The 14,802-nt window shown below is 49.5% G+C and overlaps 7 protein-coding genes across 7 annotated transcripts; 3 read left to right on the top strand and 4 right to left on the bottom strand.

The window, feature by feature from the left end:
- Positions 1 to 172: 172 nt before the first annotated feature.
- Positions 173 to 856, bottom strand: J7337_012043 (uncharacterized protein; the record flags this gene model as incomplete). Its single annotated transcript, XM_044829574.1, has 2 exons — positions 173 to 696; positions 718 to 856. 2 exons carry the CDS (start codon positions 854 to 856, stop codon positions 173 to 175), a joined length of 663 nt encoding a protein of 220 aa, XP_044676249.1.
- Positions 857 to 4,253: 3,397 nt separating this feature from the next.
- On the top strand, positions 4,254 to 4,910 carry J7337_012042 (uncharacterized protein; the record flags this gene model as incomplete). Its single annotated transcript, XM_044829573.1, has 1 exon — positions 4,254 to 4,910. One exon carries the CDS (start codon positions 4,254 to 4,256, stop codon positions 4,908 to 4,910), a length of 657 nt encoding a protein of 218 aa, XP_044676248.1.
- A 200-nt stretch (positions 4,911 to 5,110) lies between these two features.
- J7337_012041 (uncharacterized protein) lies at positions 5,111 to 6,429 on the bottom strand (the record flags this gene model as incomplete). Its single annotated transcript, XM_044829572.1, has 2 exons — positions 5,111 to 6,303; positions 6,375 to 6,429. The coding sequence occupies 2 exons, from the start codon at positions 6,427 to 6,429 to the stop codon at positions 5,111 to 5,113; spliced, it is 1,248 nt and encodes a 415-aa protein (XP_044676247.1).
- Positions 6,430 to 7,319: 890 nt separating this feature from the next.
- J7337_012040 (uncharacterized protein) lies at positions 7,320 to 8,066 on the top strand (the record flags this gene model as incomplete). The annotated part of the gene is made up of 2 exons (XM_044829571.1): positions 7,320 to 7,815; positions 7,924 to 8,066. The coding sequence occupies 2 exons, from the start codon at positions 7,320 to 7,322 to the stop codon at positions 8,064 to 8,066; spliced, it is 639 nt and encodes a 212-aa protein (XP_044676246.1).
- Positions 8,067 to 9,082: 1,016 nt separating this feature from the next.
- Positions 9,083 to 10,313, top strand: J7337_012039 (uncharacterized protein; the record flags this gene model as incomplete). The annotated part of the gene is made up of 2 exons (XM_044829570.1): positions 9,083 to 9,501; positions 9,563 to 10,313. The coding sequence occupies 2 exons, from the start codon at positions 9,083 to 9,085 to the stop codon at positions 10,311 to 10,313; spliced, it is 1,170 nt and encodes a 389-aa protein (XP_044676245.1).
- A 1,016-nt stretch (positions 10,314 to 11,329) lies between these two features.
- FUS9 (Methyltransferase fus9) lies at positions 11,330 to 12,445 on the bottom strand (the record flags this gene model as incomplete). The annotated part of the gene is made up of 2 exons (XM_044829569.1): positions 11,330 to 12,206; positions 12,255 to 12,445. The coding sequence occupies 2 exons, from the start codon at positions 12,443 to 12,445 to the stop codon at positions 11,330 to 11,332; spliced, it is 1,068 nt and encodes a 355-aa protein (XP_044676244.1).
- Positions 12,446 to 12,856: 411 nt separating this feature from the next.
- FUS8 (Cytochrome P450 monooxygenase fus8) lies at positions 12,857 to 14,501 on the bottom strand (the record flags this gene model as incomplete). The annotated part of the gene is made up of 3 exons (XM_044829568.1): positions 12,857 to 14,153; positions 14,205 to 14,305; positions 14,355 to 14,501. The coding sequence occupies 3 exons, from the start codon at positions 14,499 to 14,501 to the stop codon at positions 12,857 to 12,859; spliced, it is 1,545 nt and encodes a 514-aa protein (XP_044676243.1).
- Between the last annotated feature and the right edge of the window lie 301 nt (positions 14,502 to 14,802).

The following is a 14,802-nucleotide window of genomic DNA, read 5'->3' as shown; positions in this document are numbered from 1 at the left end:
ACGAATGAAGCAGGTGAGTAAATTATTTATGTTATTTATTATATCATAAAATATTTCCCTCTATACATTTTTTCAACCGAGGTAAGATGCCATATTTCTTCGTTTATGTACCCAATAAAAATAATGTCCCATCCTTGCAAGGATTCGGATCCTTTTCGTATATGATATTGACTTAGACAGTGTGCTTGGGCGGCGCATAGGCTGGCACAGGTTCCTTTCGTCGAAGCATGGCGTCCCAGAGTGCAAGGCCAGTCTCGGCAAGATGGATGATGAAGAAGGGAATGAGGTTGTACTGCCAGCCTCGCATGAGACGCAAGTGATGTTCAATGTCATTCCTCTCATTTGAGTTGGTAAGGTCGAGTTTCAAAAATGCCGAGAACCAATTCTGAGGTGTCCACGACTGAAGGGGATATTTCTCATCGTCATCCAGACCCGCCGCAACACCAGGGTTGATACGTTGTCCGTTATGATTATTCGTAACGACAAACGTATAGATAAGAGCCGTGAGGATAAGCAGTAAACTGAGGACGTTGAAGACCAGCCACGTGTTGTAAAAGAATCGACTGAATTTCCCAGGGTTTTGTCTGTTGCGAAGAATCAAAGCGATGATTCCTCCGCAGCCGATGAGGACGAATGCTGTTCCTGCTGCGCCGTTGCTGGTGTGGCCCTGATCAACGATCAAGTTTGCAGGCTCGCCTTTTAGATTATGTCTTGTACCGCGGTACTCGAATGAGAAAGTTCCGCTGGCGTTGCCGTGTAGCCAACCGACCATGCTGGAGATGAAGGAGAGTTCGATGATGGAGACTACCATGAGAAGCCCGAGGGCGACGTATAGCAACGGTCGTACGAAAGCCATGATTTTTCAGCAACCAAATTTCTCTGGGAAATAAAAGAAAGAAGCACTGAATACTTTTTTTTTAATTTTTTTTTTTACATTTGGCCTTGGATGGGAGATTATTTAAACTGCCGTGATGCCGAGCTCAGCCCTACTAGTGCTGACATTTTTCTCATCCCATCTCCACAGCGCGTTGAAAGTAATCAGCGAAGATGCATGTTTTTACTGGTCAGCCCTGCAGTGGCTTGGCTTACGGGATAACGTAAATAGCTGTAAGCGTGGAGTTGCAGGATGCATTACACCGCCACTGATGCAGACATGAAGGTGTTGGTGGTCTGCAAATATACTCGTGAGGCTTAGCTAGAGCGCTTCTTTATTTTAGTTAAACTATCGATAGTTTGCTGGATAGCTCCGAAGCTGAGACTTGTTTATCCAATTAGATTTGTTTCGAAACTGGAGGGGTTTTTTATGGGTTTGTTCCGGCTTACTTGGACTTGTCATGGACCCCAAATTGCGAGATGAAAGTGGGCTCGGTGATTGCGAAAGGATGGGTGGTATTCCGCTTATGTTGACGTGGCCACCACTGGACTCTTGTAGCAATATTTCCGGTTGATCATTGTTTTTGCTTAGTGAGACGGGGTCAGCACTGTAGTCGAGGTTGTATTCTCAACCCTCATGATCGCCCAAGCCTGCTTTCAAACAAGGAGTTTGCATCTATTGATAGTATCCGTCAACTTGACTGCTCTTGGCGAGCTTTCGGCTTCTCAGCTGGTATCAACACTGTCGGACCAAAATCTTGGTCGAGGCCGGTATCTACGTTAACTCCATGCCTCGCTTTGTCGACTTCTTCACTCGTGGCGAAGCGATATGACCGGTGTTCTACATCATTAGCTGGAATCTCACTTTATACTGGTACACTTACCACAAACACTGAATCTATCACCCTGCACCAAAAACGCAGCAATGCCTCGATGCGTGACGACCATGATATTCTTATAGCCCCCAGTCCTAGCAACATCCCTCAACCGCCGCCTCACTCTCTCGGCTCGTACCGTTGCATCATCCGGGGTATGCGGCGGAAAGTCCCACTTCTCCGGACAAGCTGAAAAGTCAAGGTTTGGAAACTTTTCTGCTAATTCTTTTCGTGAAACTCCCTTGTTGCAGGTTGCGTCGTGGGCTTCGCGGAGATCGGGCCATACTTGGACGGGGGTTTTTGTGCTGTGGAGGAGGTAGCGGAAGACGATGTACATTGTTTGTATGGTACGTGTCATTGGTGATACGATTATTAGGTCGGGTTGGATTTTCATGGTTTGTTGAATGAAGCGGGCTTGAGCCGTGCCTATGTCTGTTAGGGGAGGGTCGCGGTGGGGATAGCCTCTTTCGACGCTGGGTTGTTAGTGAGGTGAGGGAAGGGATGGAGGGTGATTTACTTGTGTAGAGCCTGGCCATGGCGTAAGATGTGAATCGTTGTCATTTTTGGGTGGTTATCTGATATGCATGCGTTGTTGCTCTTATTGAAGATGGTTGCGATGGTGCTGTGAGGTGAGTGAGTGAGGGGTCTTGGAGTTTCACAAAGACGTCACGGTGTTAGCGTGCTGAGCTGAGCTTAAATCGAGGCCTTGAAACTTTGACTGTGTGCAAAGGCTGGCTGACCGTAAACATTTTTTGATGCTAGAAATATTATTCTTGAAGAGACCAGTTAACGTTATGTTATATAAAGTTCATAGCACCCAAATCTCCAGCCCTAATCCACAACCTAAATAACTACAGCATCTTTTACGATAGATAATAAACAGAAATGGTCACCATCGACAACATCATACAAAACTGGCTTGCACGATAAATTGATGCCAAATAAGCGGATAAACGAACCATACTCGCTAGACAAGTCTCACTAAACTAGGTACTTAGTATGCTTACCGAACTCTTCGTTGCAATAAATGAGATCTTGCCCCTACAGGGTAAGTAGACATCCAATTACTTTATATGATGATCCTGTAGCTAGTCCGTAGATGATCCTGTGATTGCCTTGTATGCTCTACTCCGTAAAAGTCACTGGAAACAGTTAAAAGACTCCCTGTTATATGGCCTGCTAAGCCTATCACGGTATCATACACCGTCCGAGGACCGTTCCCTGTCTAAACTGAAGTTCGATGCCCTTTACACGTATAGTTCCATAACAACGTCCCCAATTCCGCTGCAACACGCTTAAGCCTGTAACAACTAAACCAAACGATCATCTTCAATTCGGCCCTTATTCCTGTCAATTAAAATCACGAAACCGATCCTTCTATGCGCGTCTTGCCAAGAATGGTGGTTTGTTCCGGTCTTTGCTGGAGGTGGTTTAGCGGATCCTCCCTTTAAACCCTTACCCATGAACGCAAGGCCCTGGATCTTTTATTTTTCCTTACCATTCCAAAAGCAATTCTCGCCCAATCCACATTCGGCACCGGGGGTTCAACTTCCAGCGATACACCCATCACCACCACTTTTACTCGACAGAACTGATGAGCACGACGATCCGGTATCGAGATTCACGAGAACGATAATCGAAGCGAAGAAAAGCGGCGCTGAGCGCCATAGGCGTAGCGAGGCGAAACACCGCTCAAACTCCCGCGTGGATTCACTGCGACGCTTGCGGCTCTGGGCGAAAACGACAAGTGTTGGCTCCTTCGACTGCCGATCACCACACACCCCTCGCCCTCCTTTAACGCACGGCTAGACTCAACCACGAACGCAACCTTACGCCCCCAGGGCCAGATCCTCACAAAAAACAACATGCCTCCCAAAACCCCAAACAACACGGGCACGCCCATCTTCTCAACATCCATCTTCTCCTCCAACGCCGCTTCCCGCCCAACCACGCGCGACGGCCACGCTGTTGATCCCTTAAACACAAGCAGCATCCTCCCCAAAGACCGCAAAGCTTCGTTCTCGCGAAAGGCATCGCTGTCGAGTAGGCGCGGGAGTTCGTTTGGGAACGGGCCCAGCGCTTTTGTCACGGATGCTACGGCGCCTCCTGCGCTGCCGGATTACGCTCTCTCTGCTGCTGCGAAGGTAGCGCCTAGACCAGACGGTGTGGAGAGTGCAGCGGCGCCGGTGGAAGTTCAGATGTTGAGTAGGAGTGCGACGGGGTCGACGACCCTTCATGGGGGGATTGTGCCGAATACGCCGATTGGGATAATGCCGAATGGGGCGGTTGGGACGGCGGGAATGTGGCAGCAGAATGAGGCGGGGATAATGCATCATCATGTTACGGAGCTTGCGAATAAGCGCATCGCGACGTTGGAGTATCTGCGGAAAGCGTATGTTTGACCTCGAGTGAAGTGATTTGGGTGGAAGCTGACGGTGATATAGACATGAAGGACGGATTTATTGGTTCAAGACATATCTCTTCGAAAAGACGGACCTCACTCGCATGCCCTCCCTCGACGCTCGAAAGCTCGGTCGCAAAGCAACGAACCATCTCCTCCTCGGCCTCTCCCTCCCGACAATCATCGACCTGTACTCCTCCACATCGATCGAATTCCTCCGAAGCCTAAACTCCCTCCTCTCCGAATTCGACTCCTTCCAACAACTCCACGGCGAATCATCAACCGCTGCATCGCTCACCCGCGCGCGTCTGCCAAGCATGTTCCGTCGTCCAGGCGGTAAATCTCGTCGCTCGACATCAGCAGCTGACATGCACCCCATGGTCGACGAAATGGCTTCTCTCCCTGCAGCTGGTGGTCCTGCACCATCGGTGATGAACTTTGCAGCTGCTGAGACAGATCTCCTACCCGGAGAAGAGTATACTTTTCTGCTCACGCCTTCGCTTCCGTTTGATCCCGATTACTTTGAGACGTTTGCGACGCTGTGCGATGTGTTGATCGATTGCTACACGAGGTTTCTGGCGTTGGTACCTTCACCTAGAGAGTGTTCTGCACCTGTCGCCGAACTCTTCACGAAAGCGGATTCGCGCGTGCGCAAGATAATTGTGCAAGGCATAGTGCGGGACTTTGAGGAGCAGAGTCGGAGTCATGTTAAGATGGAGGTGGCTAGTATCGGAAAGGTTGTCCTAGGAGGATTAATGTGAAATGGACTTGAATGCATGGAGTTAGCTGGGAGCGTGGTATCCTCATCGGATGCATGCTGGAGTTTGGTTCGGTTCTTGATACGTATAATGGCACGAAGATATGAAGCGTCGGATATCATCGTCTATTCAGCAGTTTTGGGTTCCCTACAGCGGGTTCTGTACATGATAATACAATGTCTATGCTACAGTGTTGTACACATCTATTTCTTGCCATTGAGCTTCTCCTTGGCTTCTTCTTCGGCCATGAGGAGTTCAATGTCCTTATTTACAAGCCAGTCTTTTGCGCCATCCATGATTCGATCTAGCTTTTCACCGCCCTCGAGCACATTCGGTAGGTCGTGCACATCAACGCCTGCGCGATGATCGGTACATCGGTCCTGGTTGTAGTTGTATGTGCGAATCTTATCACCTCGTGTGATCTGCGTCTTGGAGAGCACGCTGTTTCTCAGATTTGACGCTTCCTCTTCACGAGCTTCTCGTCGCTGATCAGCAATTCGCGAACGAAGCAATTTCCACGCCTCCTCTCGATTCCGCTGCTGCGACCGATGATCCTGCATCGACACAGTGGTGCCCGTAGGCAAATGCGTCATCCTTATAGCAGACTCCGTCTTATTAACGTGTTGTCCCCCCGCACCTCTCGCCCTCATCGTCTCAATCTTGACCTCCTGCGGATTAACGTAGAAATCACTCTCTGGATCGTCAAAGTCGATATTCGAGGCGCCGTTCTCCGGGAACGAGGGCAAAACCCAGACTGCGACGGCGCTGGTGTGCACGCGGCCCTTCGTCTCGGTGCTGGGGATGCGTTGCACGCGGTGCATGCCTGCTTCGCTGCGGAAGATGTCGAAGGCGCCTTGGTCGTGGACTTCGAGGATGGCTTCTTGGAGGGGGTTTTCGCCGGCGGATGAGGAGGAGTCTCCTGCGGTATCGGCGAATTCGTACTTTACCACCGTGTGGCGATAACCACGGCGCATGCACAGCGCTTTGTACATCTTGAACAAAGTATCCATGAAGTATCGTCCTTCAAGACCGCCTGGGCCGGGTCGGAATTCCAGCATGCATGGGAAATCGGCGAAGGGGTGGCGGGGCGTTAAGCTGGCGGAGAGTCTGCGGGCGAGGGATTCGAGTTTTCCTGTCTCGGAGGAGAGTTCATCGCGGGCGATGGCAGCGAGATCGGCGTCTTGGTCGGGGTCATCGAGCATGGAGGTCAATTCGGCGACGGAGGCTTGAGAGGTCTGCCATGCTTTCAGCGCTTCAGCCACGCGGGATAATTCGCCGACGCGCTTCGCTATGGAGGAATCGAAGGAGTTGTTGAGGGTCTTTTGCAGGTCGTCGTGTTCGGATGTGAGGGACTGGGCGCGCTGGAGGAGGGCGGGTGCGAGCAGTGGTGAGGCATCTACGATGATTAGCGGGGGCACTTTGGGGAAGAAATTGAGAGGGAGGCGAACCATTGGTTGCAAAGCGCACGAATTGGCGCATGTGAGAGCGTGTCAATGCTCTTGTGCAGGTTCGGCATACCCATGGTGTTGCGGACATGCTGAGGAGGGGTGTTGATGTTGGTTTGAGGAATTTGATGGTGGTGAAATTTTAGAGGCATTCATTGGATGCCGGGATCTAACATCAGGTAAACCAGGGCTTATCTGACTTATTTAGTGCCCGGCTTAGACCCCGTTCCCCCCGATAGCCTCCCTGTCAGGATATGATATGGGGCCTTTTCTCTTTCGCCAGCTTCTCTCCTCAATTACATGATCTGTAGCAAAAGCCATTACTTAAATTCCACACAGCTGAGTTGGGGAAGATGCTCACTTTGCTTCTAGATAGCTTACTCATGTCGTTTGTCCTTTCGATTCGTTGCTGAGCGAGAAAAGTTTCCCTCCGGGTTTTTGAGGCCAAAAACGTACTTAGCAACTACAAGAATGGCGCCCACGCCTGATGGATCCACAACTGGCGCCCCCTCCTGATGCGACACTCCTGGTCCCCATGAAGATAGATCTCCTGGGACTGGGAAATCAGGAGGCGTATTCAGAGAAATGTCCCAATGTCACTCTACTACCGACGAACTTGTTCGATTACTCGAAACTTCGATTGCGAAAGCAAACTGTCCCGGCTGACCTGCAGGACCATGCCGACTTTGACAGTGCCAGAGTCACAACGGCCAACCCACGGCTCTATGATCTTACCACTCCACAGCCACGCCCTCACGTTTCCGGCATAAGTATATCATGGACATTGCCACAGATGTAGCGATGGGAATCAGCGTCGGAAAAGCAAGATAAGTTTTCAGCAGCTGCTACTCCGCTAAACCGCTGGATGGTCGCGAGAGTGACTCGGAACGCATCCAACAATGCTGGCTGGGTTATTGAAAGCGACGTCTGCCGGCATATAGACGACGTGGGCCCTTCCGTCAACCTGATGACAGACGTATCTCAGTATATCCGCGCGCCTGAGAAGCCGACAGATGAGCGTATCATTGACCTTCAGGGAGGATATTTCCTTGGTGAGCAGAGGAACTTAGAAGACTGGGCCCAAAGAAGCGATTTTCCCACCGTCGTTCGCGTCAAGCCTCTCAAGGCCAACAGTGCAGGCAACATTTTGTTCGCAGACTACCAGCCTCATGACCCCAATGTGTTCAGTTTCCACGATCCCTTGAACGATATACCTGCCGGTACGGAGATCGGTTATTCGGTGATTGGGTGGCACGCAGGCATAAGCGAAGATCCATGTATGGATAAAGCTCCTGACATAATCAATGGGAAGCTCCTCGCGCAACTGAACATGGTGTTGGAAAAGACCAAGATGGACCAAGCTGGTGTGACGAGATGGACAACATCTCAGGATCCCTCGACATATCTGTCATGGAAGCACGTACAGTTTGTTGAAATGGGACCCCAATCCAAAAACCATCGATGTGAGAGATCCCTCCCTCTCCGCAGAGGCCGAGGCAATCATCATGAAATCGGATGGCAGCCTGGCGGTCGGTACCGACCCATTTGACGCGCTTGGTGCTTTGATGCAGGCCAGTCGCATCAGGATCTCCAGAAGCTGCAAAACATCGCGGTGTCTGGTACTCATCATGCAGATATAGATAAACAGACTGCCGCTGAAGAGTCCTCGAGAGTCCTCCGAGAATTCAAGCAAGTCGAGGGTGGAAGTCAGTAGAGAGTGGCAACATCCAGCGACAAGAAAGACAATCAAGCGACCACGGCGGTTCTTCCGCACCACAATTGACTGACGATGACAAGACAGCATTGCAGGAAATAAATGCTGTTCAGTGGACTTGCGACCACATACGATTCAATATTGACTATCGGCGCTGGAAGCTCTTCTGCGAATGGTGGCGCTGCGTCACAAACGATGCACTGTCGGGGACAGACGAGGTCTTGGCCAATCATTCAGGCTTGGTGACCGAAATCAAGAGTCTCGAAGACAGGCTCATCAACACCAAAAGTCACCTGGAAGATCTCATAGCCAATTTTTCCCTGGATAAGGAAAGGAAGACATCCAACTTTGAGTTAAAAAAAAGTTCCCTCCGATTCCTTCGTCCAGCGAAAAGACCCGACAGTAACACTCCTCGGCTGCAAATCCCCGTGGCCTGATGGATTCTCCGACTGTCAGCCCGTTAGATTATTATCTCAGTGCATCAAGGCCTTCGAAGCTACGAACTTCGGAGATGAAGCATATCAAGCTGCGATGGACATGACCGATAATATAGTATCTATTCCCACTGCTGCCGCACTGGCCCATGGCAAACACGTAGGCTATATGTGTGCCAGTGTAGGCGATTCATTATTGGAGCTCAAAGACAACGAAGTCGTGCCGCCGTATTGCAACGCTGTCTTCATACCGAGGCTGTCTTGGACAACCCCCTCGTCCCGCTCTATGTTGGATGGGAGGCAGACTACTTCCACATCCCGTATGACCTCTGGGAGCCTCAGCACGCCCGACGATCTGCTGCTCAAGCGTACCCAGAGCTGACACAGTCCCTGACTCCAACCAAGGATGTCTCAAGCAGCAAGTCTCAATACCCGCGTCGTGCAATGGGTGGGAGAGCTCTATTACATCCGAGACCAGGAGGGTCGGTGGCAAACCTACTGCGAAACTCGGTTGGGAGATTGCCAGAGAGCATGCTGGAGAGCGTTCTTGCGGTCAGCGAAAGAGATCAATTGTATGCTAACATGGAGGCCATCCCTTCGCTCGCCTGTCGTCTCGATGGGTTTTACGATCAGCTTGTCACTTTGATTAGTGGGACAGCTCATGTGCGGCCAACGCTTCCAGATGGGACTGCGATGCCTGAAGCAGTGACTGCGGGCGAAGCTGCTGGGTTCACTGCCGAAACTCTGGGGATTATTGGTAATCACTGCGATCCGCTAACCTACGGAGATGGCGTCGATCCAGAGGCAGTGTTCATTCCCGTAAGTCATGGGCAAGTGAAGTTCAAGATGTTCAATGTGATTGATAAGTTCGGCAGAGGAGTGGAAGTTGTTGATGGAGACGGCCTCCTGCCATCTATCTCATCAGTGTACCAGCCGTCATCTCACATGGTCAACGGCAAAGAGACGCCCAATGTCGTGGTTTCCACCGGAGACAATTGTGAGTACTTTTAGATCCCGCCATCTATCAGTCAGCCGGCCCGACTGTTCAATGCGCATCTGAAGCCGGGGGGAGACTGGCCAAAGCACATGGAGGCCTTGCGGCGAGTGGGATGATCCGGTTTGCGGTTACATCATGTACAACAGCGCCGATCTTTCGTTACAAGCGTTCACATCTGCTGGGGACCTTCGTGCAGAGATCCTGACTTCTGAGGGCAACGCCGCCGCAAGAGTCGCTCAAGTGAACCAACCTCCCATGAGCGATGGCCTTTTCGAGCCTCCTATGATGGATACTGCCGATGAGTGGAAGATAAATATCCTGGACGACTTCATCCAAAGTTTGAAGGCGAATCATTATGCTCTGCGTATGATCGAGATACTAGGCGATGCTTCCAGCTGTATGGCACCCCCTGCAGAATCCTATCCCAGCGTCATGAACGCCGCCTTTGGTCGTCCTTTTGCGTTGGTCATCGCTGGATGGTCGATTGAACTGAATCACGAGGAGCTGCAGCCCCAGACGAGTCTTCGGAACCTCGCTGGGAAATCCTATTCCAAGCTTTCTGATTACGACCTGCCTCTCCATCTCGGGCTGAAAGAATACTCCGACGATGGTCTGGCCGCGTATATGTCTTTGCGGTCAGACGTCCCAAAGCGGCCAGACTTCGGCAAGATCTTTACGTTCTGGCCCAGCGGCGTGCCTGAAGTCGACCTGAACGAAGACTTCACATGCCACCCTATACATCCTATCTACCCTGCCGACCCTGAAAGCCCGTCATGTCGACTTGTTCCAAGATGGCCGCCTACTGGAAGTAGATGACATTATCAAAAGACGGCAGGAGCAAATACTTCCCTTCTGTCTCCTTGTCGATGTTTTTTACCCCGTGAAAGCCCAGACGGGTGTCCTCCCACCATCAAGCCTAGCGCTTCCGGACTGGGCAGTGCAACAAGCGTTGCGGAAGATCAGGCTATGCTACCGTACGGGACCTTTCCTATTCCAAGAAGATCATCTTAAATCACTGAACGCGACGGCAGTAGAGGAGACTCCAGCACCACCAGCTGCTGGTGATTAGGTACACATCCCGGTCGTGCTGTACGGAAAGTGATCTTGGTTGCAGCCTTATCTTGTGGAAGGTGACATGAAGTACTGCAGACGAGATGTCGACAAGGCCGAAGCAAAGGGGGCTGTTCTTGAAGTGCGCAAGCATCCATTCACAATGGCTGATGGCATCATGGCGTCCACGGAGCCATTGCTCCACGACGCTTAGGTATTTGAGCAAGATATGAGATATAGTGTAATTCTGTTTGTTGCTTTGTGTAGTCTCTACTCGCGATAATATGTTTGCTGAGTCGTGTGATGCTATCTATATACCTTTATGTGTTTAAATGTGACTGCGAGTATCTACAAACAGACATTGTTTGATATTTAGTGGAATCTATCTCTGTATTATTTGCTACTCTATATGTGAGCCGCCAGCTTCTGTTAATAACTTGGTCGTTGTTTATATCTCTTTGCGAGCATATATACTCAGGCTCGTGACTATCAGTATCTCCTTAACCTCCTGTATCTTGCTTACTATACTGTTGCCTGTATACTCAATGAAAGTTTAAATAATTTCAAAATTAAACTTGTAAAGTAATAATACTATATATAATTCTTAAGACTATTATAAATATTAAGTAAGTTTATAATATAACTAATTATATAAAGATCTATTTATTATTAGTTATAAGATTTATAAAGTCTACGATAATAAGTAATTAATTAAAACATAAATATTTTAAATTAAGCTTTAAAACTATATAATATTTATACTTATAATCGATCTCTTAAACTCAAAGCCTTTCTAGTCGGATATAAATAAAAGAACAAATAACTTCCTCATCCTTGTGATCACGGATAAAAAGCTCCTTTGTTCTAGTAACCCAATCTTGAAGTAGACTCTCCTCCTCCTCTTTAGTATATCCCCTCTGTGATCCCACCTGAAGAGCCTTGGTAAAATATCCAGAGCAAACAGCCATCATCCAATCGATTACAATTTCTGCGTATTTGTGGCTTGCCTCCTGACTTGGGTTCGACTGAATCTTGAGCTCATGAAAAGACGGATGCATAACATCATCTTCGAAAAGATCGTGAACCTTCCAAATCTGCGTGAACTCGTCCATAAGCCTTTTCACATCACTCAGAGTTCGGTTGTAGGTGGGCACTCGGAAGGCTTGAGCGACAGATACCGGGATCTTGTCCTGTTGAACCATTTGGATCATGGCGTTGCGACAGGCGTCGACGGGCCCGCCGTAATTCTCATATCCAGTAGAGGCTTGACCAACGAAAGAGAGGATGAGGGATCCACCAGATACGATTTCTTTAGAGCGAAGCTTCAGAAAGGTTGCGAGATCCACATGAGCTTGCCGCTGGAGGAGCTTGGACTCATCTTGGCCATCCTCGGTGGGTTGGGGAACATGATCGAGGTGATGGAGAGCAGCGAGAGAGAAACCGAGATGTGCAGATTTCGGTGGAATGACTTGTTGATAGAAGCTGCGTGGGATCATACTAATGAATAAGGGATGTAGAAGTTGGTTTCCAACTAGTCCGTCAGCCCACTCAGTGACGGTCTTGGACAGTGTACAAAAGTCATTTTCCGGGCGGTCACTGAAAAGCAGTTCCAGTGAACGAGCCGGGATAGACTTCAGAATTGCTTCCATTGGTTCTAAACTAGAGAGCTATAAGTACGTACAGCGCAACATCAAGGTGATAGCTTACGAGTTGTTCCCGTGGGCTGAACCATATTCAACGATAGCTACCCGAGTAGAGTCAACCTTGGATATGGCCTCAGCTGCGGCCCGGAAAAGCGGCAGGGTTTTGAGCATAGCCTCATGTTGAAGAGCAGCATGTGAGCTGTAAGCGCCGTTACCCTGCATGGGGACATTGTTGACATGTGACTTGTCTGCCATTTTGAACAGTGGGTAAGAAGGAAGAAACCTGGAAGAAAAGCTATACGTTGAACTTGATCCGGGAGAGCTCAGGGATTATATACTTGTACGCACTCCACGTCTGGTTAAAGCAGGCTAGCTCCGTTCGATTACTAACATTGGCTGCATCTACCACAGAGCAAGTATGACCTGCAAACATTATATGGACATATAGTGGGCGCGCGAGAGGAGGAAGCTACCCTTGTCTAATTATACTGTGTCACCTGTCGGCTCTCTCGCTTTACACTAGTTGTTACCTAGTGCTCATCTCATAAAATGTCTATGGAAATTGCTCCGTGAGATTACTCGCCACAATAACAATACTCAGTCGGGATCCAGAAGGCTCTTTGGACCTCTCACCTGTCACTTCTTCACTTCAGATATTGCCTTACTTTAAAGCCTCTTCTTCACCCGAACCTTATAAGAGTCCGCCTCCAGTTGCTGCGCAATGCGGAACACGGTCGTTTCATCCTGACCCGGGACATATTCGAACGTGAACTTGCGCAGAAGAGTTGTTAGGGAAATATGCATCTCCTGAAAAGCAAAGTTCTTTCCTACACAGATTCTGCTCCCGGCAGAGAAAGGCCAGTAGGGCATAGAAGAGGTCTGATTCTGAGAGTAGATCTCGAGCCATCTCTCGGGTATGTACTTCTCGGGCTGCTCCCAGATGCTGCCGTCAAGATGAGCTTCTTGCGTGTTGGGGAAAACAGTAGTCCCTCTGGGAATCTTGTAGCCAAGAAGAACCTCTTGCTTGGATGCCTCGCGGGGACTTCCAGTCGCCTGCCCAGGAATCAGACGCATAGTCTCGTCGATGCAGGCTTGGAGATAGGTCATGCCGGTTTGAGAGTAAGCACACTCGGTAGCCCGGTCGGGCTCACTTGGAGGATACCACTTGTCAACTTCTGCAATGAGCTTCTTCATCTTTTCGGGATGCTTCAGAAGCTGGATGACTGTGAAGAGCTCTGCGTTTGCAGTAGTCTCACTCCCTGCGGCCAGCAGAATTACACTCTCATCTTGGACATCTGAGGTGCGGAACTCAGAGCCAGGAGAGTCGTCACAGACATCGACAAGATGCTGGAGAAGGTCTTGATGCTTGACGGCTCCAGCCTCCTTGCGGCGCTTATCAACAATGTCGAATGTGAACTTCTCGATGTAGGGATCTCGCTTGGGCAGAAAAGGAATGTATTTGATCCAACTTATGAGTTGCATCACAGCAGAGATTTTCATACCAGCTTTCAAGCGAGATGGGAGAGGGTGACTTCCATTCTCGACAACGTGAAAGCTACCACCAAAGGTAGTAACTCCAATGGTGTCAATAGCCAAACCGTGAATGAAGTGCTGAAGATTGATAATAGTACTCTTGGAAGGGTTGTCGCAAAGCTTGTTGAGATGTGCAACACCAGCATCAACGCAAGATTTCATGAGAGGCTCCAGACTACGGATGTAGCGGATACCAAACATGGAAGATAGCATGCGCTTGCGCCTAGAGTAGGCTTTCTTCTCAGTAAAAGCGAGAAGTGTTGGACGATGGAAATCTTGTCTGAAATTCCCGTAGATGGCTTCGGACTTGACCCAGTCTTCGCTCTGGATGATACGCTTAATTTCCTTAGAGTCACCGATAGATATCATCCCGGGAGCAAGGACCACAATGGGGCCATATTTGCGATGAAGAGCACGAGCAAACCGATGACTAAGGGAAATGTCAAAACTAATGTTGCGATACAAGGTTCTATTTGCATACCTCTTCCCCTTGAACGTGGCAATCTCCAGCGGCCAAGGGCTGAACTTGTTGATGAGAGGGCCAGGGATTGATGTGACGGGAGAAAACAGATTTCGGAGGAACTTGGTTTGGTCAGGAGAAGATATAATACCTAGAATGAGGATAGCTTACATCAAAAACTTTTGGTATAATGATAAATAAGACGATGAAAGCGCCGACAGCTTTGGTGACTGTCAAGCTCTTCAACACCTCCGAGACCTGTTTTACCAAGGAATCTGTTTTTAGGCCCAGAGGGTATTGAAGTGGCGTAGACTCCATGACGAAAGAAGTGTTTTACTGTGTCTTGGTCTCTAGCCAAAGAGAAGATGGGGATTACAATAGTGACTGGAGGAGCAGGGGCACTATAAACTGCCGTGAACAGCAGCACTCATTTCAGTGAGCTGACACGAAACTTGTCACCAAGACGGTTTTGCAAAGTCCCCTAGGAGAATCGAAGCCCACCGTCTCATAGTCAGCATCGGTAGCTCCCGGGAACGGATAATGGATTGACTGACACTTGCATTGATCAGGCCATATCTTCATGGTATGACGCAAAGCCACCCGGAAGGATTTACATGCA

The sequence above is a fragment of the Fusarium musae genome, chromosome 9, assembly GCF_019915245.1.
Source record: "Fusarium musae strain F31 chromosome 9, whole genome shotgun sequence".
Lineage (NCBI taxonomy): Eukaryota > Fungi > Ascomycota > Sordariomycetes > Hypocreales > Nectriaceae > Fusarium > Fusarium musae.
This window is presented reverse-complemented; position numbering and strand designations above follow the sequence as displayed.